Source organism: Tiliqua scincoides, chromosome 1, assembly GCF_035046505.1.
Source record: "Tiliqua scincoides isolate rTilSci1 chromosome 1, rTilSci1.hap2, whole genome shotgun sequence".
Taxonomy (NCBI): domain Eukaryota; kingdom Metazoa; phylum Chordata; class Lepidosauria; order Squamata; family Scincidae; genus Tiliqua; species Tiliqua scincoides.
In genome coordinates, this window is record NC_089821.1 from 71932570 (window position 1) to 71956633 (window position 24064).

Consider the following 24064-nt stretch of genomic DNA (forward strand, 5'->3'; position numbering starts at 1 on the left):
GCTCAGCTCTCAAACTGTGCTGTAGCCAATGGGTGGAAGCTTTCTGAAGCCAGGAGCATGCGGCCCAGGCGATAGAGCAGTGCAGAGTACCAATGCACACCTTCCAGTTCGGTCCGGTGGCCACCAGCCAGGCTGTGATAGAGTCGAAGAGGCCAAAAGGCCAGCTGTGCCAGGTGGTGCTCCTGCACCAAAGCAAAACAAGAGGCAACCATTTCGTCCACCACCAGAGTCCCATGCCTGGTGAGGGGAGCATAGGCCCCAATGTCCATCCTCACAGAGACAGCCGTGACCTTGGCTGGCCGTAGCTCACCCCCCTCTGTCACCAGGACATAAAGGCCTGGATGCACTCGGCTAGCAAAAATAGCCTTTACAGGTGCCGTAGCATTCTCCCCCACAAAAAGGAGGTGTGCTGCGGTGAGGGCAAGGCGGCGGGGTGGATCTTGTGTCTCAATGACATGGAAAGCAGTTTGTGCAGATGGTGCCTTGTCCAGAAATGTCAGGAATTCACTGTATGTGGGGCGGCCGTGCTCATCCATGGCTTGTACCCGCTGCCCAGGCTTCAGTGCCCATACTGGAATCTTGGTCCCACTCTCTAGTGTTGCCAGTGCCTGGGCTGGGAAACAGCCTCCTGTCTTTGCTGCTGCTGAATGCTCTAGACAAAAGAGAGAGAGAGAAAGAGAAATAAAGAGGTCAGTTGAGTTAGGCAACGGAGGCAAACTCAATGAAATCATAATATGACAGCAAGATGCACCTGCAGATTGGGGGCAGAGTGCAATACAGGGATGCATCTGATTCCACAGGTGTGGGGCAAGACAGCTCATAGGGGCATTCATTCAGCTAGGGGTGCAATCCTAACCAACTTTCTCACACTGATGTAGCCACAGCGCAGTGCCAAGGGAAGGTACAAACATGCCCTTACCTTGAGGAGGCCCCCTTGACTGCCTCCCCATTGCAGGATGTAGTGCATGCCACTTTGGCACAGCTATGTCAGTGCTGAGAAGTTGGTTAGGATTGTGCCCTAGGATGCCAAATGCACAAGATCACTGTCTCCATTAACTGATAACCAGCACATTAGGTTCCACACTCATAGTGAGTACTGTGTATCTATACTACAAGCTTGTATTGATTTTATACCTGGTTAACTGTCATGGCTTCCCCAAAGAATGCTGGGAATTGTCGTTCGGTGAAGGTGCTAGTGGGTGATCTCCCCATTCCCCTGCATTAGTTTCCAGGGTTTCCTGGGGAAAAGGAAAGACTGTTGAACTAGTCTAAGTCTGTAGTGTAGATATACTTTAAGTCTCAAAGATGGGTGACAGAATGTATTTTGTTGAACACCATACAATAAACACAACAAATGTCTCCAGTACAGATTTGGCTAAAATGGATGTACTTGAGGCTTGAATACATTTACTGGAGCAAATCTTCATAAGCCTGTTCCCTTTGGACAGAACCAGGGAAGGTATCCACCATAGCTCAGCAATGGAGCATGTGCTCTTTCCCAGGTGAAATCCCTGCCACCTCCAGTTCAAAAATTTTGGCCAACAAAGTCGGGAAAGACCCAACTTCCAGAGACCTTTGACAGTTACTAACAGAGTACTGTGCTAAATGGACAGGCCTGTCTTTCCCCACCATTTGCAAGGCTGAGTTCTCCTTCCACAGGGAACAGCCAGCACCTCCCTATCCACCTCTGGGTCTGACATGCTACTGAGTTGTCCGATCACTTGGCATGTGGTGCACTTCATTTGTTTCCGTTCAGCCACGTGTACAGTGGTAATGTGCGCAGGGCAAGGAAAGCTGATGTAGCTCCCAAGAGAGTGAGCCGTGAAGTCCTTGGCTCACATCTCACTTCAGCCACAAACTTCTGCAAGCCTTCCCTTTTCATTCTCAGTCAGCCTCATGCCCACACCTGCAACATGGGATTGACGAGACTGGCCTACTTTACATGCCATGGTAAGAATGGCATGGAACGGCAGGAAATGGCTGCTAAACTCTGACCATTTGAAGAAATTATATACATGCTAAGTGTTATCACAATGTGGAAGGCAGAGGAGAGGATGCCAAGGTACAAAATGTAGTAGACACTCATTCCACAGTGATGCTTCTTCATTGTTTGGGGTTTAGCACATGACTGAGGCAATTAGGAGCCGCTGACCAACAGTGCCCTCTTGATCGTACCATCCATTTGTCAAATCCAAACAATCAAGCATCATAATGGAATTCTGTCCCAAGGGACACCCACTAGAGCAGCTATTTTCAACCAGTGTGCAGCAGCACATTGGTGTGCCACAAATGGTCCACAGATGTGCTGCAAGAGTTTGGGTTGGATAATTAGTAGGGCCATTGGGGATATGAGCCCCCCTTCACATTGGCAGCATGGTGTGCCTTGTCAATTGTCAAAAATGGATGGTGTGTCCTAAAAATTTTAGTGCCTTCTGAGTGGGCCATGATGAAAAAGGTTGAAAATTGCTGCACTAGAGTCTAACACAGCTCGTAAGGAACACTAGAAGAATGCATTGTGTCATGTGTGAATGTCATGGATGGGCTAGCCCTGCTCACATGTCTTCTATAAGATCTTTTTTTGGAATCAGGTAGTATTCAGTGGCATGATTAAGCTGGTATTGGAGCTGGAAGGAATAGGTGGTGGTGAGCCATTTTTAATTACTACACCCTCTTTCTCTCTCCAGGAAAAAGCAAGAATGAATCTGAAAATGTAGTATGAAGCATTTAAAAGAGAAAATAAAATGCTTACAGAAGTTGTGAGAGAAAGGGAGAAAAACCAGATTGCACAAGCTTGGTACAAAAATAAAGGGCATTTAACAGAATACTTAAGGCAGGCCAGCTGCCTAGGACACAGGCTACTTTAGCCACATAGAAGTTGTCCTATGCACCATGGAGTCTGGTGTGTTCCTTCCCCTGCTCCCATCCTAACACTGGCCAAGGCCTTCCTTCTTTTCTGAGTGCTTCCCATTCCACCAGCCTGGAATGTTAGAAGAACACCTCCTCTCACATGCCCCCAGGTGTGAATTCCCACAACTTAGCAAAGCCTCTGTTCAGGATAACCTCCCAGCTATGGACTCTTACTCTGCCTTCCTTCTCCACCTCCATCCAAGCTGTCATCCCTTTAGTGTCCATCCAATACTTTCTCAGTAAGACTGTGCTCCATCAGTCACTCTCTGCCAAGCCAGTGTCCTCTCTAGGAACTTTGTAAAGTCCCAACATCCTGCTAGAATGCCGGCATCCAGATGCAGGCATCCCTACAACATGTGCAGTATCAATGGAATGGAAAAGGAAAATGCTTTCCTACTCCTGCTAATTTGCTTAGAGGAATTGGGTTAAATGACCAATCTGGACAGATCATCTGGCAGCCGTGAGTGCCCAGATTGGACAATGCATGCCCCTCAATTTAGCACAACCATTCAGTTCTTAATAAATCCACCACAATATATTGAAATTTGACGTGCAGTTTTGCAATAACAAGGCCTTTGGAACCTAAAGCCAAAAAGGCAGAAGCTCATTGTGAGGCCTCCCCGTGGAGGGAGGGGAGGGCCCGCCCGGCCTTTCCAAGGGGGACCCCCTTGTGGAGGCCTCAGAACAGTTTACCAGAAGAAGGGGGGTTGTGTCACCCGGTTCCCCCTCTTTTGGGTTGGCAGCATTTGCCAGTCAGGAGCAGGGGCTGCTAGCAGCAGATCCTCCTGCCTGCTCTTCTTACTCCCAACTGCCTTGTCATCCCTGGCCTCCAGGTTTATGTAGGGCAGTCCCCTTCCCTTTGGCCCCTCCCCTTCCTTCACAGGGATGGTACAAAAAGGGCCTGTCTCTGGGACTGCCCTCCCCTGGGCTTACCGCAACTCCTCCCCTTCCTCTCTCTGTTTCCCTCCCACCTCTTCTCACCTGGAGCTGCCAGGTTTGTTCCTGAGAGGGCTGGGAAGGCTGCTGCCTCTGCCTTTGGGGGGTGGGCTGGCCCTGCCCACCTGGGTCCTGTAGCTCTGCATATGACTCGGGGAGGTCCAGCTGTGGGCTCCTGATGTCACAGCCAGGTACCCTGCCTGGCAAGGTAGGCCCTGGCTGGTTGGGCGAGGGAGTGCTCCCCTTCCCCCCAAGGCGGGGGAGGGGCGGTTGCCCAGCAGCCGAATGGCCTGCGTCCTGTCTCCCCGCCCTCCAAGGCAGGGGGCAAAGCGGGGGGGGGGGTTCCTCTGCTGTGCCTTGCCACCCACAGGATTGCCCAGGCAGCCTATGGGGAGGTGGCCCCATGTTCCACCGGCTTCCTCCCTGATCCTCTGGCCCAGAAGCCGTCTCCCTGGGTAGGTTGGAGACTTGTGGGAGGAGGGGAACCCCGACCTCATTTAACAAGGTCTCTTGGCTGGCACAAATCTATCCAGGAGAGTTCAAGGCAGCACAGTCCCCAGTGCCACAGAGAAGGGGACTGTGCCATTCTCTGGCTGGGCCAATCTCTTTTTCCATCGCTGCCCTCTCTTGGTGTGTCTCAGACAGATGGAGATTCAGTTGCTGGGCCAAGCATTGTACAATAAAGGCTGGGCAAAGGCACCTCCTTCCCATCAGCCAGAGACCCTGTCATTCTGGAAAGGACCAGGGTACCAGCAGGTCATGCTAATAGGAACAAAAGGCCACAGTCAAACCCAGGTACTCTGACCAACAGGGGAAGCCCCACAGCATCTAATCCTGACAACCAACTTGGACCCCTGCTGTGCTCACTATTGATATGCTAGACCAGGGCTTTTCAAACTGGGGCATCACCACACCCCAGCATGTGGGCCCTGGCCTGTTTATCCTTAAGGGACAGGGGCAGCCTGGAGGCAGGGAGGAGGCAGCGGTGCAATCCCCAGGATCACACCACTGCCTTCCCCCCGCCCCCGCAAGAACTTAGAGCGGCTCAAACTCTCCCTGAGAGTTTGAAAACCACTGTGCTAGATCAAACAGTGCTGTCCTCTGTTGGACAAAATCCATGTTTCTGGATCACACACAAGAAAAGTATCACAGTGGAGAGGGCAGGGGAGCACTTGTAGGGCAACGTCATCTGTGGTTTCAGCAACCAGACCCCAGAGCATAGATGATCATGGTCCTGGGCCAAGTTGTACTAAAAATTGTAGGAGGCAGGCCACACCTAGATGTCCTTATGGCCCAGGCAACGTTTTTGGCCTGGGATCAATGGCGAGACTGCATTCTTCTGCAGTGCCAGGGCTGATTAGTTCCCTAAGTCAGGTTGCGCCAGCAATCCTACTCATATCAGCTGTGATGGCAGAGTTCCGGCAAGTGGAGAGCAAGTTAGTAGTACAGTTGTCCCACAGTGACACCAATAAGCAAACATTGGATGATACATTAATGAACAGCATGGTCCTTCCATTACCACCACACTTTCCATCTTCTGAAGCCTTTCATTCTTTATCTGTGCCGCTCTCCATCACCCCACCCCCTCTTGCTGATGCCCTCCCAATCCCATCACGAGGCTGGTCCTTACCAGATTTAACAGAGCAGTGGATGTGAGCTTTAGACTCATAGTAGACCCAGTCGAAGCCAGCCTCCACCGCCAAGCGGGCCAGCATGCCGTACTTGTTGCGGTCCCGGTCTGATGTGGTGATGTCGACAGCCCGGCCTTCATAGTGCAGCGACTCCTCAGAGTGGTGGCCATCTTCATCCCAACCCTCTGTCACACGGAGCTTCAGTCCCGGCCACTGGTTCATAACAGAGATAGCCAGCGAGTTGAGGCGATCCTTGCAACGCTGCCAGGAAGGGGAGATGACAGAACAGGACAGAGATCAGCACCACTGACCAACGTATAAAAAAGACCAGTACTGGGCAGTATTGGGCAGCCAGCCCACTTGCCAGCTGAGCTACAAAAAGTCAGGCTTGCTTCACACCTGCGGCAAAATGTAGAATCCTGAGATGGGAAAATGGACTGTACCACTGCAAACTGTAGAGGAAGTGCCATTTCTGCATGTTCATCTATGTTTAAAAAAAAAATCACTCCTTGCAAGCAGAAAACACATTTGGAAAAGGTTCTAGCCAATCTGCTCTTTGTCTTAATTTTCTGCTTCCAGGGTTGTTATTGCTGTTGTTTTAAGACAGTGGACCATTCAAAACTGTGATTTCCCCGTCTGCAGTCTGAAGTGATACAGTCCTTATACCATTTCAGAACTCTTCCATTTGATACCTCCTCATTATGCTGCATGGGTAGACCAGCCCTCAATCCATGTGCCTTACAAATTAGAACCTAAACTAAGATTTAAGAGAATCTACAGACAAAGTATCTCATGTTCTAATCTAAAGCAAGCTCCACCTAATAGAATCATAGAACTGGAAGGCATCTTAGAGGGCATCTAGTCCAGTGCTTCTCAACATGGAACATGTGGCCCTCCAGGAGGCCATGCCATTCTTCTAGGGAGCCACATGGAAGAAAATGAAACATTAGGGGGCCACCCAAACTTAACTGCCAGAGGTAAATGAGGTTCAGAATGGAGCCACAATTTTAAAAAAAGGTTGGGAAACCCTGGTGTAGTCCATCTCCTACTCTGAGCAGCCAAGTGCTATAACAGTGACTCTCAAACTTTTTGGTCTGTGGAGCCCTTCACACTTCTAAAAATTATTGCAGAGCCCAAAGAGCTTTTGTTTACGTGAGTTCTAAATATCGATGTCTACCTCACTAGAATTTAACCCCCGGCTTAGGCATTAAAACTAAGGGTTAGGCATCAAAGTTTGTTGGGTCAGGGCTTATAGAACAAATGTTTTGGGAAGAGCAGGCTTACAGTACAAATGGCAGGGTTTACATGTAAGCTACCTGCTATTCTCTGTAGGAGGAGAGGCTGTGGAAATTCTGCCTGCAGGCGTGCAGTTTAACCCCCAGCTTAAGCATTAAAAAGAAGGCTGAGGCTGCAATCCTATCCAATCCACCCCAGATATATGCGGGGCTACCACTGTACCTGTCTCATCAAATGCTGGGTAGACCTGACCTCCTCTATGAGGAATCTCTCAAGGCAAAGGCCTGGTCTACCTGACTTTCGAATGCTGGATAGACCTGTCCTCCAGGGGTGAGGAAATCTAGAGGTGGAGACCAGGTTTACATGCTGCTTTGAATTCTGTGTAGACCTAGCCTCCTCCAGGGGATCTCAAGGCAGATGCCAGGACTACCCATAGCTTCAGGTGACAAGGCTTGGGGCTGTGAGAGCAGTCCATCCCAGGCACTAGTGGCACTAAGTATGCCACAGAGTGTTTTATTGGTTCCTAGTCTGGGAGGGGAAACCCTTGCTGGGAAGATTATTCTTTTGTCACTCATGTAACTGATGGCAGCTCCTGCCGGCCCTCTTTTGCAACAGTCCTTCCCCTACAGCACAGACCCAGGGAAGAGGGCAAGAACAGGAGAGTAGATTTGCTCCTTTCCACCCCATTCTTCAGTAGAACTGAATCCAATGTAAGAGCTGCTGGTAGGGCTTGTGGCATGTGCTCACAGAGCACCTGAAGGGGTCTGATGGAGCCCCAGGGTTCCGTGGAGCACAAACACTGACCTAGAGCATCCCTTGCGGCAGCATTTCTCTGTGGTCCCCTTTTTCTCACCCAGCTGGACACTGTCGTCCATGCCAAATGCTTGGCCCAGCCTCCCATCCTGAGCTCCAACTCAAATTGCCAGGAGTACTCTCAACTTCAACGCAATCCTATAGCTTTACCTTCTCTACCATTTCTCCCTTCTTCAATTCATGCCCTCTGGCAACTGACACTGCCAATTAGCAGATGAATCCCCACTTCCGGGAGGGAGGCAAGCACTGCCATGGGAGAGTGATCTGACAGTCAACAAGGAACACTGACTATCGGGCTTGCAAGGGTAACACAACCCAATATTTTCACACAGCAGGAAATCAATCAATCAATGCTGTTTGGAGCCCCTCAGTTTCTTCCCTAGAAAACTTCATTGCTGGTCAGTTGAAGCCCCACTTCACCTACTGCCAAAGATACAGTTCAGCCCACTGCTCGGTAATAACATCACTTTGCTTTCTGACTTGCTGGCCTTGTCTGGATCAGGGAGAAAGCCTGATTAAATTTGCTTCCATAAGCTAATTAATCCCCTGTAGAATTCACATTTGGGGGTTTAAAGAGACATTTACAGTGAGGCTGAGACCCTGAAGAAAGGTCCCCTGTGCAAAGCAGCGAGTCATTCCTGCCCTTGGGGTGTCGCCGCTTCCTCTGTGATTTCTTGGCAGACTATAAGTGGGGTGGTTTCTGCCAGCAAGCTGGGTACCATGAAAAGGGTGCCAAACTTACGTAGTCAATTGGTCCAATTGGCATACTTGACTGTAACAGCCAAGTGCATGTGAGCTGAATACAGGGCTGTCTAGGAAAATCTGGAACATAGCATCAGGTCATACGTGGTTGACAATATCAGCCTTGGGCCATGGGGTCAAAAATGGTCCTAGCACCAGTCCAAAATAAACACTGAGAAGATTATACAGAAGCGGGAAATGACAGAGGCAAATGCGTTGACAAGTGAAATGGGCCCAGAACATTGCAGTTTAGGCTGGAAGGAATTCTTGAGGTTTGGAGAGTTCTTCCCCTCCCCGTCAGCATTGGTTAAGGGTAGCAGCAAAGATGTGGGTTGGGAGGGACGATGAGGCAACAGCAAGGCTGATGATTAAGCTCTGGGTAACATCAGACAGCAGCAGCAGCAGCAGCAGAGACTTCTGGACTGGTGAAGAGACAATTGAGTGGAGGCCTTGTCCTGTGGACTGGAGGCAAGTCCTCAGGCACCTTTAGGATTGACTACCATCTCACCAAATGCTTCCAACAGGTCCATGGCTAAATCCATCCCTCATCTGTAAAATGGGAATGCTGTACTGCCCACCTCACAGAGAAATGAGCAAGTAATTTAGGAGAGGAGTGTCAGCTGCACCACACACTTCAATAATAATATATGTGTATAAGTGGAAGCCCAAGTAAAAGTCCATGAGGGACTTTTTCTGGCTAACTGTGCTGCCCAGCACCCCAATCCATATGTCCTCTGATATCCCAGCCCAGTGTGCCTTTTTCCTTGTGTACTCTTGCCTCATAACTCCAGTGACATACTGAGTCCATTGGGCTTGGATGGCTTGGAAACATCAGTAGTGTACCAAATACATGAGAATAACACACTTCTTTCAATAGCTCTATTACTAACAGCTCACTGGAAAAACTCACCACATAAAACAGGTTAGTGTTTCTAAAACAAATCATCTTCAGGCTGACCCTAGATTCTTGTCCATCTGGGCCTAGAACTGTTCAAGCCCCTCATCTCACTGCCCCAGCCACTCACACCTTATCTACTGCAAAGCTGAAACTATTCCCCCAGTTTTCTCACAAGGCTTTCTCATCTCTTAAAGAAGCAGAGTACAACAATACAGGCTTCTGCTGCTACTGCTGCTTCAGTTACAATTCTACAACCACCAGGTAGGGGAAAGTGCTGATCAGCCACAAACCATCATAGCATCTTCCTCATTTTTCTCCACTTGCTTTCAGAGGTCTTTAGCTGTTTAAAGGCTGCTAGTGTTTGGATCCTTTTAGTTGCTTTTGTTCCAGCCCATGAGCCTGACCCACAACTGCTGCTATCAGATCTGGGGCTTTTGAACAAGCAAATCTTCAGTGTATTTATTTCCCATGGAAGTTGCCATTCAGATTTTCTTTCCTGGATGCCAAGATGCCTTGGCCCTACCCTACCTTTGATCATGCAGATTTAATGCTGTTTTGCTTTACACTTTTAAAAACATTAACAGGTGTGAATTCAAGCAGGGATTTCACCAAGTCATAGTTTTCAAGAGCTCTGCAGACACAAGCCCAGAAGGTCTTAGGGTGGAGAACCCTAAGGTCATGTGAGAATACTGAGAGAACAATTTCACTAGAAGCTTCTAAGATGGTTGGGCCTGTGTGATCTCTTGCTTGGGCCTGAACAGTCTGAGATGAACTAGAGAGAGTCTGGAGGATAACTTGTGCTTTTCCCCCTTCCCATCAATCTGTTTTGCACTGGGCTTTTCCTGTAACTTGCTTGCAATAAATAGCTGAGTTATTAGAAGAGGACTGGCATGTGTGTGTACTATTGGCTCATATCCAATCTGGAGCATGATCCCAAACTGCAATAATACGCCTGCAAGGCCCACTCTGTGACCTTGGAATGTGGCCAACTGTCTCCAAGGATGAAAGGCCTGACCCTCCCCACTCCTTAGGTCACATTTAGATCAGCCTTGAGAAGAGGGCAAAGAGTACTACAGTGTAAGGGTGAGGTGAGACCTCCCCCCACCCAGAGGAAAGGTCATGTGGCCAGGGGCGGCCTTTGTCCCTAGTAGGCTAGGGCAGGCACAGCACAAAGGACTTTTCCAGTTTCTACAGTCACACACACAAACACACATCACTGTTTGTTCTGGGCCTCAGAGATAAGGTGAGATGGAAGGCAACAAACAACTCATGAGAGGGAGAGAGAGAGAGAGAGATTTGTCTGGAAATGCTCAGTCTTAAGGGAGAGTTAGAGTTACATAGGTAGGCTCCTAACTCCAGTTCTGGCTCATTCTTTCCTATTACCTTAATGAATAACAAATATCCATTTGGAATCTTAACGGATAACAAATAATTCCATCACCTTAACGTTGCCCATGGTAGAAACCAATGAGTAGATCCATGGGTAGATCAGGCTACCCCAGCTTTTATGGCAGTCCTACAAATGAGGGGTGGGGAATTCCAGCTTCTAGCTCTTGAGAAGTTAGGGACCCAGAACACCATGTGAAAAATGCCCTTCCTGAGGCAGTGCATTCCAATACAGGCACACCATTCAGCCTTGTGGACTGCAGCTGGTCCCTTGCCCTCAAGATCTCTCCTTTTTTAAAAAAAAAACATTGTGCCAAAAAAGAGACTGCCTTCATGTGACCCTTGTGCCACTTTAAGCCATTTCTGCCCAACATTGCACATACACAACAGGGACCAAATGTGTACATCTCTGGGCCAGGCAAAATTGGGTTAAAGACCTGCTGTTGTTTGTTGCCACTTTCAGAGGTAAGTCAGAAAGCTTCAGGATGGCATGGCCCATGTGCATGAACTGGAGGAAACAGACTCACTTTTGCAGCAGAAGCTGGTGTGAGTGGTTGGGCCTGTATGATCTCCCCAAGAGGTCTTGACAGCCTCAGGACCAGACAGACAAAGAACCAGAACTACTTCTCAGTTAAGTTATACCAGTTTGTATTTCTTCAAAATAACTTTTTGGGTATTGGGCCTTTCCAGTGACCACAATCAGTAGCTGAATGATTAGGGTAAGTCTGGTATGTGCTACTGTATACATGTACCCAATATTCTTCCCATCTCTTCTGCACTAGATGCACTTGTATCTCACAGCCAGATACACAGTAAAGAGGCACTGTGCTCCACTCACCCCCACCTCCAGGGAACACCATTTTCCAGAACTTTGAACTCCTGGGAACATGACACAGGGAATAGCAGAAGAGATTCTTCTGCCTTGTGGAACTTGTGGTCAAAGGGCAGGGAAAATATTTCAAATAAATAAGTAAACCTGATGAAGGAGGTTCTCCTGACTTGAGTGCTGTTGTCTGGCAATGGTGGGAAGCAGCACATGGCAAGCATCCCAATCAGCCCTGGCTTCCCAGGGAACAGTGAGGAGTGGCAGCAGTTCCTTGCTGCCTCTGAGTTGGGTTGACCAGGCATGTGGATGGGCTCTTACATGGGCCCCAAGTTCACGCTGCACCAGGGGACACTTCTGGAGTTATCCCTGGTATGAGAGAAAGAGTGGGGGGCTCATCCAAACTCTGGACAAATTCTGAGACCAATCCACACCTCATCTAGTTCCAGGTGGAGTCAGCAGGTGTCAGTGTAGAGCTGCAGTGGGAAAGCCAATGGACACAAGGCAGGAGCGTTCATCCCTGACCTGCCAGGTTTGACAGCACACGTTCTGCTCCAGAGAGATCACAATTACGAAACTGGGCAACCCAGCTTGACACAGGAACAGGCTCTCAGATAGCATCTGGATGTGGGCTTTGCTGTAGTTGCTGGACCATATACTGTCATTTGATTTGTGCAAGGGGCTGGGTGGTGAGAAGAGATGGTCAGACAGACTAGGCTACTCTGAAACCTGGATGCTTCCTAAAAGTGGGAATTTTCTGAAAAGAGGGATGGATTCCAGAGGAAATGTTCACTGCTCCTGCCCTTCACCATTTGGGGAATAATCCAAAAAAGTTATCTGGAAAACATCAGGTGCACTGAAGGTACCATTCTGCGGGCCCACATTCTGCAGGCAGCTGTATGGAAAATGGGTCTGTAGATCACGAGGACCTTCTATGAATCAAGCACACCTAACCTCACCTTGCCTGCAACCTTTTTGCCACCTAACGTTCTCCTGCTTCCCACTTTCACAAATTATTTGGCAATCCCAGGTCTCCTTTTCCACCCACATTCTGTCCAGTAAATGTAGACTGCAGTCCTACATTCCTCATGCAGTATTAAAATGTAGACACATACAGTGTCCCTTAGCGAACTAGTTTCTTGACAACTAGTGTGACATAGGGGCTAGTGTGTTGTTCCTGATCCAGAGAGACGTGGTTTCAAATTCAATTCCTACTTAGCTTGCTGGAAGACCTTTGACACCCACTACCTGTCAGAGAAACAAGACCCTTGTAAGAATAAATTGGGCAGGAAGCCCACTGCTACCATTCCATGCTCTTTGGAGGCAGAGGAGGATTAGATTTTCGCCCAGTAACAGCAATGGAGGAGACTGCCTCACATCTCTTTTATACATCAGCTTGCACACTGTCTGTGCTCAAGAAATATTAAATATAACCTGCCATAATATCTAGACAGGGCTGATAGTTTCTGCCACTCAAACTCCTAGTGTGCAAGGGTCCCCCAGCAGGCCTTAGCATGGGGGAAGCATGTACCATGCACACCACCATGCAGCCCAAAAAAGCATCCGTAGCAGTTCAAATGCGTCCCTGAATTCAATCCCCAACCCAACTTAAGATGCTGCCCATCTCTGTCCGTCTACTTGTTTCCACTGCTTCTCCTACTCCTTCCACTCTCTAGACTCCTTCCACTCTCCACACTCTCTCCTCTGGGAGGAGCAGAGGCTGGCACATCACCGGGTAAGGAGGGCAGCATTCAGCATATCACTCCAGGTGCCAGGAGGTCTTGGGCTGGCTCTGTCAGTAGAATCTTTTCCCCACCAGGTCTGGGGCAGCAAGCAACACTCCCCCCCCGCCCCCACAAAGACACACACTGCAGCCTTTTTAGAGCCAGAAAGACCCAGGTACTGAGGCTGGGACTGGTTAGGCTTTGGCTCCTTGAGGCCAAGCAGAGGACTGGTATGTGCCTTGGCTCAGAGAGCAAGCAGCAGGAAGCCAAGGTGGGGGGGAAGGCGAGGCTCCCCTCCCTGGGCCTTATCGCCACCTCTGAGCTCCAGCCCTGCAAGTAAACAGAGACTGACATTCTTGAGAAAGATGGAGCGATAAGGGCAGGTGGGTGGGGTCCCTTTGCCTGGGCATATGTAGACCCTTGGACTTGACGAAACTTAGTCAAGAGCAAGAAGAAACCAGTGGGGGGGACGGGACAAAAGGAAGGACAACACAGGAGCAGGGACCGCACCCCTACTGCTCAGCTACTGTCCCTTTGAGCCCGGCCATGCCTCAGAAGCATTACCTTTCAGCATGCTTGCCTGACTTTACCCTTTGCAATGCTGGGGGGAGCAACTGGGAGCTACTGCATCTTTGTCTCAGTTAACCTGTTGCCTTCTTTGTTTGGTATAAAACATCACCCATCTGCAACTACTTCACAAACCCCTATCCCTCCCCCAATCTGGAGCAGGTGGGGGAGAAGAGATCATACGGAACTGTAGGTTGCCATAATGCTAACACATCTGCACCTCAGGATTGGGGGGGGGGCGCGATGTCAGGCAACCCCTTCCTTTGATGTGCCCAGCCCAGGTTGCTCAAAGCCTGCCACGAACAGAGCTGCCACCCCTGTGTGATTGTCCTCACTCCATCATGCTCTCTGTATATGCCTTAGCAGGCAGAGAACCAAGCGGCCCTGTGGCAGGTGAGAGTACTGACTCAGCAGACCTCCAGTTCCATCCCTTCGACTCCCAGGGACTCATCTGGACCATAACCCAGGCAAGCAGGCGGGCTGGGAAGGGTGCAGAGAGCTCCTTATCTGCATTCCTGGAGCCCACAGGCATTTCCCCAGTGATACCAAAAGAGCTGCACATAACTTTCGGTCCCACAGTGCCCATCCCCCAGCTGTCACCATCCCAGTTTCCTGCTCCAACGGGCGAGTTTTGTGGAATTTACAAGAGGGAATCGTCCCCTGTGTAAGCATCTCAGTCATGCTTGTGTCAACATCTTCACAATGCTCAGCACTCACCTTGCTCAAACACCTTTCCCGTAACCCTGGCTTACTGGGAGAAGGGGAAAACTGAGGCAAGGGGAAGGCAAGTGTCAGACCCACAGTGTGCAAGTCTTGTCAGGGGGTTGGAGTTCAAAGTTGAAGGGGTGGGGTGTGTCCCCCACACCAGCCTTGTTCTGTGCATCAGTTCCAATAATGTGATTACTCTGCAGGAGCACATATAACTATGGATAACTCACCAGTTTTATAAGCCACAGAACTGATCTAGGGCCCAATCCTGTCCAACTTTCCAGCACTGGTGCAGTCACAACGCAACTCCGAGGAACTCTTGAGGAAGCCTCTGTGACTGCTTCCCCACCACAGGATGCAGTGTGCACCCCATGGGCACAATTGCACTGGCATTGGCAAATTGGATAGGATTGGTCCCCTAAACAATTATGGATCTATGAGTTCTTAACCTGAGGTCCTTGGATTGACTGCCATGGTCCATGAAGACCATGATGGACCTTCTTCATGGTGTAAAAGGTACAACAAAACAAAAACATTGTGTGTGTATGTTTATGTGCATTCTTCTGGGTGGGTGCATAGCTTTCATCAGATTCTCAAGGGGGTTGTGACTTAAAAAAAGGTCACCCCTCCCATCTCTCAAGGAGTTTCTTAGACCTGTGATCATAACATTGCTGCAATTACTACAAAGTACTAAAAAAATAAAATGGCCTAACAAATGCTCTTAAAATATACTGCTTGTTTTCCAAATCTAAGCTTTTAGCACACCTCAAGCTCTTCCTGTTACTCTCACTTGCATAATGAAACAAACTCTCTCTCTCTCTCTCTCTCTCTCTCACACACACACACACACACACACACTCTCTCTCTCTCTCTCTCTCACACACACACACACACACACACACAAATGGCACCCTTGTACTCTTCTCCAACCTTCCCAATGCCAATACAACTAGGAGATATTGCTCTTCACAAAGCAGAGCAAGGGGTCCTGGGATCTCACTACATTCCTCCCCCAACCCGTGGTGGTGGCGGTAGGTGCAGGATCCTCTTTTTCTCCCGTGTCTGTCATGACAAACACTCCCAAGGCAAAGGGAGGGAGGCCCACCCAGCCACCCAGCCAATGGCTGCAGGTTGCTGACCAGGCCTAGTCCTGCCCTGGAGGCAAAGGCAGGCATCAGTAGCTGGCCTCTCTAAGCCAGTGGGCTCCAGCAGCTGCCCAAGGATGTCACATGCAGATGCTGCTCCTTGGCCCACAAATAGCATGGAGGATTTGGGGACAATTTTAATAGTGCTGCCAAGTCTGACTGAAGCAATTCCTCGATTTCTTCCCAGCATGGTGAGAATTTTGAGGATTGCTCTCATTCATCACCTGGGGTTCAGTGCTGATTTTGGGAGACATCAGGCCAACCCTGGAGGATTGGAAACCCTACATTTTGACATCATGCATGTAAATGCTCTCGGAGATAGAAGCCATCCCACATCCAACCACATTGGGGAGAAGGTCCTCACACTTATCAAATATCCAGGCACAATAATTTCATCTTGAGAGCATCTTGAGGGGCAAGAGATGCTCCTTCTAACTTATTTCTTCAAGCCTCTGGGGGAAGAGCTTTATAGCAACTGTATAGCAGATTAACAGTCCAAGAGTAAATTCAAATTTAGACTGTGGTGTAAAATGGTGGTATAAGTTCATGTGCTTTGTGGTTTTTGTATCACTGACACCCCCTTCCCTCCAAATCTACAAAGCACGGATCTCGTTCACACAGTGATGCTCGTCAGTAACCACCTTGCTCTCCTGCATAAGTGTACTGGCATTGCCCTTGCTTTCAATGATCAGCTGTGCCCACTCCCTTGGTAGGACAGTGGAATTTGCAGCAGTAGTATTTGTTCAAAAGATGGATTCGGCAGGCTGTGCATACTGAGTCATCCTCCACATTGGACCTGTTAGCTTCCAGGTTCAATGCAAGGTATTTCAGTTTACCTATAAAATCAGGGTTCTTCCTGAATAGGTAAAGGAACACCTCTCCAGATGCCAACGTTGCCATGTGGAAAGCAAGCTCTGCTCCAACTCATGAGAGAGTTTAGGTTGGTGGGAGAGTGCAGCAACGGCCTTCTACGTAGTGGCCTTCTGGAACCTGTGGCTTGTGAGGACCTTTCTGCAACCCACACTGCAGGTCAGAAAACATGTAAAAGCTTCGTATTTCGAAGACCTATTGATCTACGGAACTGAGTATTCTTTTACAATATTTAGCTTGTGTTTTACTGGTGTTTTTAGGACTGTTTTTAAACAATGAACCTGCCTAATGTGTGTGGGTGCGCGGGCATTTCATCAAGTGGGATTTCTAGTTTTAAAATAAATTTTTAAAAAAATCTAGATTCAGCTTTGAAACCAACCTAAAGCAACAGTCTCCCAAGAACAGACCTGGTATATAATGGACCTGCATGGTTTAGAAGCAGAGGGCCCAATCCTATCCAACTTTCCAGCACTGGTGCAGCTGAAATGCAACCCCGATGTAAGGAAACAAATGTTCCCTTACCTTGAGGAGGCCTCTGTGACTGACTACCCACCAAAAGATGCAGCGCACGCCCCACCAGCACAGCTGCACCAGCACTGGAAAATTGGATAGGACTGGCCGTAAGATGGTTGCTTGTTCCTTGAGAAAAATTCAGTTTGATTTTTATGCTTTGGGGGTAGTTAGTGAGTCCCAGTGGTGTATGCAGGGCATAAGCTCTGAAGTAATGTCATCAGATGTTGTGTATTTATTGCTGCAATTTTATTTTCTTATCTAGATTGTTTGGAGGGGGTGAGATTTTTCTTGAATTGCTATTGTATTGATTTATGTTCAGACTGCTGGTGATTTTGTATTTTAATACAGAAAAAGGCCATTAATAAATAAGGCAGATCATATTTATTTACTCCAAAATATTACCCTGAAATGGGTTCCAGCCACTGTAACCCTCTTCATAGTCACACACGTATGTAGATTCACTTGTTCACTATTCACTGAAAGGTAAAGGCTAGCATCCCTTACAATACAATGGGTATTCCCTTACAATACCCACTCCTACACTGAGAACAAGATGATGGTTGGTCAGTCCTGATGGATGACCAAGAAAAGGGGCCATGGCTCAATGACAGAGCCCATGCTTACATGAAGAAGGTTCCTGGTTCAATCCTTGGTGCTTCTGGGCAAGACTAGGAATGGCTCTGCCTGCAGTGTGATCAATATAGTCAACTTTGAGCTATATGGGCAAGACCACTTCATATGATTTCAGGCTGCAGTTTTCATCATGGCTACAAAAAAAACAAGTCTCACTGGACAGCAAAATGCTTCCTCTGCAAACACAGGTTCCCAAACTTGTACTTTCTAAGTAAAGACAATGCAATGGAGGGGGAAGCCTTTTGCATTTCAGAGTTAGTGGGTAGGAGGATATGGAACTCTTCCCCCCCCCCCCCCCGTCCACTGATTCCTCCCCTAAGAGAACTTTCCTCCACTGGGCTTATTTCCAATCCAAACGGGGCAAAAAAAAATATATAAATCAATAAAAAAATTTAAAAAATCGGTACAAGAACTCTGCACTGGCCCACTAATTCTCCCTGCAAATGCCTCCTGCTCTATAATGAACTGAAGATGGGACATCAGAGCACCCTGGCATGAGATTGCTAGAAAACTCTTGGTGAGAGAATGGAGCAATGTTTCTGCACAGGACTTGTCTTACAGACACTTACCAGGAAGCAAGATTTGTGGAATTCAGTGGGACTTCCTTCCAAGTAAGTGTGCTTAGGAGTGGAGAGCAAGAGCTCATATTGATCTTCTTTGGCTGAGAGAGGAATGTTGCCCTTCCAAGGTCAGATTGGCTAGGGATTTTGAAAGTGGGGTTTTGGCTTTGGCTGCAGTGGTGTGGCAAGCTGTGCTCCTTGGAGCCTGCTGGGCGTGTTTGACAGCACTAAACCATATTCCTTGTCCTACAGGCATTTCTGGCATGGCACACCCTGGTCCCTCCAGTTCCTTGGCTATGATGCTCTGCCCTGTTGCCTAATCTTCCACAGCTATTTCTTTTAGCACAGGTTAATTGGGTGCAAATCACCCTAAAGACAACAAAACAAATGCCAGGCTGCTCAGGGCAGTGTAGAAGCTGGGAACGATGGTGAGATCCATTAAATGATTCTCAGTCCAGCATCTGAAGGTTGGGGCATTGGACTTTTGGGGTTAGCAGCCACCAGTGCACCCCCTCTTTCATGCATCCTTTGTGGGCAGGAAGTTAACCGTGTCCACCCCAGTTTTCTGGCTGTTTTCTGGTAGACCATCTAGCATCTGCAGGTTGGTGGGATCCTTCTAAAGAAAGCTGGGGCTAGGTGGACTTTGCCTCATCAAAGCAAGGCTCTTCTTATGTTCCCAAACAAGGGTACATGACCAGGATCATGTAACACAATGAGTTGTGCTACAACAGTTAAAAGATCCTGAGTGTGCACTCTTGCTTTGTAAATCTCAAACACATTAGTGGGCCATGAGGGTTCTGTAGCCCACTCAAGACTGATGCAAGTTTTTAAAAAATCAAGCAAACATACTTTCGCCTTGGGACATATCTTTTGCCTTTGGATTTGGTCACCAAATTTGGTCACCAAATCCAGATTCTTTCCAGTTCTGGGACTTTATGCTAACTTTACCAGGGGTCATCCTCTGGGTCTGGCTCTCCTCCTAGGTTAAACACCCAGATCAGAAAATGCTTAAATTCAGTTTTTGGGGGGTTGACTGTACCCACAAATGTTATTAGTTTACTTATTACATTTCTGTCTTCCTTGCTACCTTCTTTCCATCATGGAAAGCAAGAGAGCATACTTGGGGTTCCCAGACACTGATCAGATCTCAACCCGCTTAGTTGTCGAAAAGTGGCTCCATCATGTGGCCCTCAGATCACACTGGAGACATACAGTGCCAGCCTATGCATGTCCACTCAGAAGTAGACCCCACTTGATTCAGTTCGGTTTATTCCCATGAGAGTGGTACTAGACTGCATCCTAAATGCACCTTTATTCAGGTGTGCTAAGACATGTCCCTAGGACATGTCTCTGGATTAAGACTTCAGTCCCCAGTCCACTTAGGATCTGGGGCAACTGCCAAATCCCCTCTGAGGAGAATGAGCCCAAACTGAAGATAGGTAGCCCTTCAGTGGCAGCACTAGACAAAAACTATTAAAAGGGGTGTCGGACTCGGAGAAAGGGCAAAATGGTTTTTAAGAGAGATGGCTCTGTCTGGCATGAATTAGACGCTAGAGAAGCAGCCTCTGCAGTTGGGGGGGGGGGCAAATGGCTGGTCAGGAAGCACATGTGGCCCCTTGTTCCCTTGCACTCACACAAACGTTCAGCTCCTTGGGGCAGGCACCAAAAACGCAGCCCAAAGGCACAGGCTGTCCCTACCATCAGGAAGATGTGTTGCCACTTTCAGCCTCATGGGCAGCTTCGACTCCAAACCTCTGAAGGTGCCCAGCAGACTCGCTGGACAGAGCCGGTGCTACGCTGCAGCTGGGGCTCGGGCTGGTGCGGGATGAATGGGGAATGCCCGTTTCAAGTCCCCTTTTGGCTTCTTTTCCCTCGTTGGGTTGTTGCCAGGCAATCAGGAGATAAGGATCTACTGTACATCAGCCTTATCACCCCTTGGGGAGAGGGGAAGGGGGGAATAAACAGTTCTCCCTTAACACCCCTCTAACCATTCTCCTTGTTCACAGGAGCGATGGGGTTAAGGAGTTGACTCGCTGTGATGCGTGTTTGGGGGGGGGGGGTTGGCAATCTCATCCCACGGCAGTGATTGCAAGAAGGGAACCAGGAGAGAGGCTTATCGTTGTACACCGAAAAGCTTTCCATGGTAAGTGGGAGTCCTCCAATACGGGGAGGCCACCCCTCCCAGCCAGTTCAGCGTCTTCCCCTCCCGCCAACCTGGCACAGTCTCGGGATCCCCTGACACTGAGCCGCCGGGGTGCATGTGCAGGATCGGGACCACCGACACATGGTCCTCGCCCTGGCGCGTCCAAAAGGGGACTTCGCGGGCCGCTGGTGCAGCGCAGGAAAGGAGCGTTGGCGAGATGCGGGCTTCGGCGAGGAGAGCCCGGGCGCCGGGAAGAGGAGAGCTCGGAACCCGTCGGGCCCCATCACCCCGCTTTCCAGGAACCTCTGCAAGGCAAGCGGCCGACCCCGCTGCGCCCTCGGCTGGGGAGGCTCTCCCGGCGGATCGCGGGGAAGCCACGGCCCAGCGCCGCCCGCAGAGCTGTGGGACGTGGCGGGAGACAGGTGCCCAGGGCCGGGATGGAGGGAGGCAGCAGGTGCCCCGGAGCAGATCGCCAGAAGCTTCCAGCCCAAGCCTATGCCCGTCTGTTCAGAAGCAAGTCCCATTCTAGTCAATGGGGCTTACTCCCAGGAAAGCGTGGCTAGGACTGCAGGCTTCCTCCGTGCGCAGCTGGGCGCAGAGCGGGTCCCTTGTGCTCAGGCACGCTGCGGCCTGGAGCAGGGACTGCGGAGGGCGGGGAGGCAGTGCCTCCCCAGCCGCGCCCATCGCAAAGCTTCGCGCCTGGGCCGTGGGTGCTTGGCACCGCATACGACGGTGGCGCTTGCCGTGCCTCCCCGCGTCCCCAGCCCGGAGTGTCGCCCGGCCAGCCCTCCCACCTGCCCACCTGGGTCATGAGGCGGTCGGCGCCGGTGTTCTCCTCGTCCTTGAAGATGATGTCGGGGTTGTAGTTGGGCGTGAGCTCCTTGAAGCGCTCGGCGTTGCGCGCGATCTTGCCCTCGTACCTGCCGCTGGCGCCGAGCGTCTTCTCGGGCACGTTGGGGCTGAACTGCTTGTAGGCGAGCGGCACCAGCTTCCTCGGGGGGCGCCTGCGGCTGCCCACCACCCGGCCCGGCCCGCAGCCGCGCACCGCCGGCGCCGCCAGCAGCAGCAGCAGCAGCAGGAGCAGCAGCAGCCGCGCCGCCCTCATGGCTCCGGCCACGGCTCAGCGCAGGGGGCGGCCGCCGGGCTGCGGCCCCGGGCGGGCAGCGGCGGCCATGCGCCGAGGGGGCGGGCAGGTGCTCTGAGCCGGGCCGCTCCGCGCCGCCAATAAATAGCCCGCCCCGTTTGTTTTGGCCGCCGCGGTCAGCGCCTCGCCGGAGCTGCTGCTGCCTCCGCTGGCGGCGCACGAGTGAGCGGCCGGGAGGGGAAAGGGAAGGATCCGGGACCAGGACCGCACCCTGCCCGCCTCCCCGCCTCCTCCCCGCGGAGCCTGCCCTGCCGCTGCCGGGGGGACGACCCAGCCCAGCCCACCACGACCCACCCCGCGCTCACCTGCCGCTGCCCTCGGGGGAGGCGCGTGGCCACCGCCGGCAGGGCCGCCCCTGCCTCCCGCCCCCTCCAGGCTCCACGTGCGCGGAGGAGAAGGAGCCAAGGGGGGCGGCCAACCTGCCAGCCGGGCTGCGCGCACTGGAGAGAAGGTGCCAACCAAGCAGGGTTGGCCAGCCAGCGGGGCTCCCGAACCAGCAGGCGAGGGCCCCCATCGCCCGAGAGCGCCCCGCAGAACGCGGCTGGGCCGGGAGGAGTGTGGGAGCGCCGTCCGGGTCCTCCCCGGGCTCGAAGGAGCCCCTGGGCGCGGGGAGTGGGGCTCCCCATTCTCCCTGCTCGACCGAGGGTCCGGGCCGCCTCCCCCCTTCGTGGCCCGCCTGCCCCCCCCCCCGCGGGTGTTGGGGTGCCCCCGACCCCCTGGCGTGCCCGGCTCCCTGGGCTCCGACGGGGAGGGGGCAGCGGAGCTGGTTGAAGTTTAACCACCACCTCCTGGGGCCCTATTGTTCGGCGGGAGGCCCGATATTTCCACCGCGGCTCGTGGAATCTGATTAGCGGCTGAGACAACAATGTCGCCTGGGCCGGGCTTCCCCTCGCAGCTGCCAGCGGGCAAAGTCAACACAACGCCCGGGAGCGCAGCCCCGCAGGAGCCAGGGCTTCAGGGGAGGCGCAGCAGAGCCCTGGAACGCAGGCACAGAGCTGGGAAGAGAGCGGCCCTGAGCATGTGCAGAGCGCTTTTCTTCTTCCCCGTCTTTTCCAATATTTGGGGTTGGGGGGAAGGACTTGAACACATGAAGCTTCCTTAGACTGAGTCTGTCTGGCTCCGTGCTGACTGCACTGACTGGGAGGGCCTTTCAGACTTGCTCAGCCCTACCTGGAGATGTCAGAGGTTGAACCTGGGACTTCTGCATGCAGAGCAGGTGCTCTGCATCTGAGCTGCCAGCCCTTCTCCAGTCAGTCTCTGTTTAGTCCTGCCTGGCTCTGGACCCCCCACCCCAGCTGGTTCCATTGCCTTGTGGCTTTAGCTTGGCTTAGCACATAACCCTGCTACTCCTTCTCCTTTACTAATTCTCATAGAGAGCAGATACATCCCACCTAGCTGTTTTAGCACTATAGGCTCAGTATCATGTCTTCTTATGCCCAGTAAGGACATGGGGGCCTTCATTCAGGGGGGCCTCTGACAGCCTACAGCTACCAAAGTCCGCATCTGCACTGCCTATCAAGGAGGCCAAGAATGCTCCACCTATTGCCAGCACCTCTTCTTCTCTGCCCTAAGCACATGCATTGCCCTGGCTAGAGACAGGCTCCAACCAGTCACCTGGCTTTGTGTGTGCACAAGAGTTGGAGGAAGTTGCCTACAGCCCTGCTGAAGCTGTGTGGTGCTGGAAGCAGTTCCTGGGGGTGTCTCTGGCAGGAAGGGCTTAAGATTAGAAGAGGTAGAATTGAGCGTGACACCTATTTGCTGCTTGCTCATCATTCAGTTGGTTATAGCCCTTTGTGGTGGCACAATTTACAGCCTTCATTGTATTTGCCATCACAACAAAGCTCTGAGACTGTAACTTGCCCAAGGCCATGCAGTGAGTCCATGGCAGAAGTGGGATTTGAATTCTGATCCAGCTCTGACTCTTCAGGTACACACTCGTTTCCTGTGCTTAAGAATCCTACACCACAGACAAAACATGTCTATCCCCTGGGGCCATGAGAAATTTCAGCATAGCTAGTTGTGTGTCAGCAGGTGGAGGGGGAGCAGAACTCCAGGACATCATCAGCAGGAGTGTGCAGGAGCTGCCTTTGAACATTTTTTAAGGACCTTTGCCAAAAAGCATCAGGCTCAACAGGAGGCAAACTGAGAACTTTGCTTAGGGGCATACGTCAATATCTATCCTAGGCTATTGTCCTTAGCAAAGGCTGCCTGAGAGGCACTATGGAGCTCACATTACATAAAGGCCACAATCTAGGTAGGACATGTGTTGTCCATCCCCCTCCCCCCGCCCCGTTGTTTTGGTTCTGATCAAGCATATTGTTTCCATGAGAGTCCCGTATTCTCCCATAGTCCTGAAGTTATCCACTCGAGGACCAAGCCCCTTCTCAAGTGTATGCAGTGCACTTAATTTAGGAAGGTACATGTTCCCAGAGGAATAGCAGGTAGGCAGAGAACCTGGACTCCTGGGTTCTTGCAAGCTATTTCCGCCTTCTCCCTCAGTCCCTTCCCCCCACCACTGAGATTGTCTCAGTACTATGGGAAACTGACAGCCAGGAGCACTGAGATGCTACTCATCTTCCAGCACCCTCTCCATGCCCCAAAGCACCCCATATCAATTTCCTTGTTCATAACAGAGTCTTTGGAATTCCCATATCTGGGAAAGCTGGGGTGTTTCCTTCAGTTGAGA

The 24064-nt window shown here is 50.9% G+C and overlaps 1 protein-coding gene across 1 annotated transcript; it reads right to left on the reverse strand.

Moving 5' to 3' along the window:
• Positions 1–2: 2 nt before the first annotated feature.
• IHH (Indian hedgehog signaling molecule) lies at positions 3–21339 on the reverse strand. Its single transcript, XM_066636710.1, has 3 exons — positions 21037–21339; positions 5474–5735; positions 3–652 (listed from the first exon to the last, which is right to left on the reverse strand). The coding sequence occupies exons 1-3, from the start codon at positions 21337–21339 to the stop codon at positions 3–5; spliced, it is 1215 nt and encodes a 404-aa protein (XP_066492807.1).
• Between the last annotated feature and the right edge of the window lie 2725 nt (positions 21340–24064).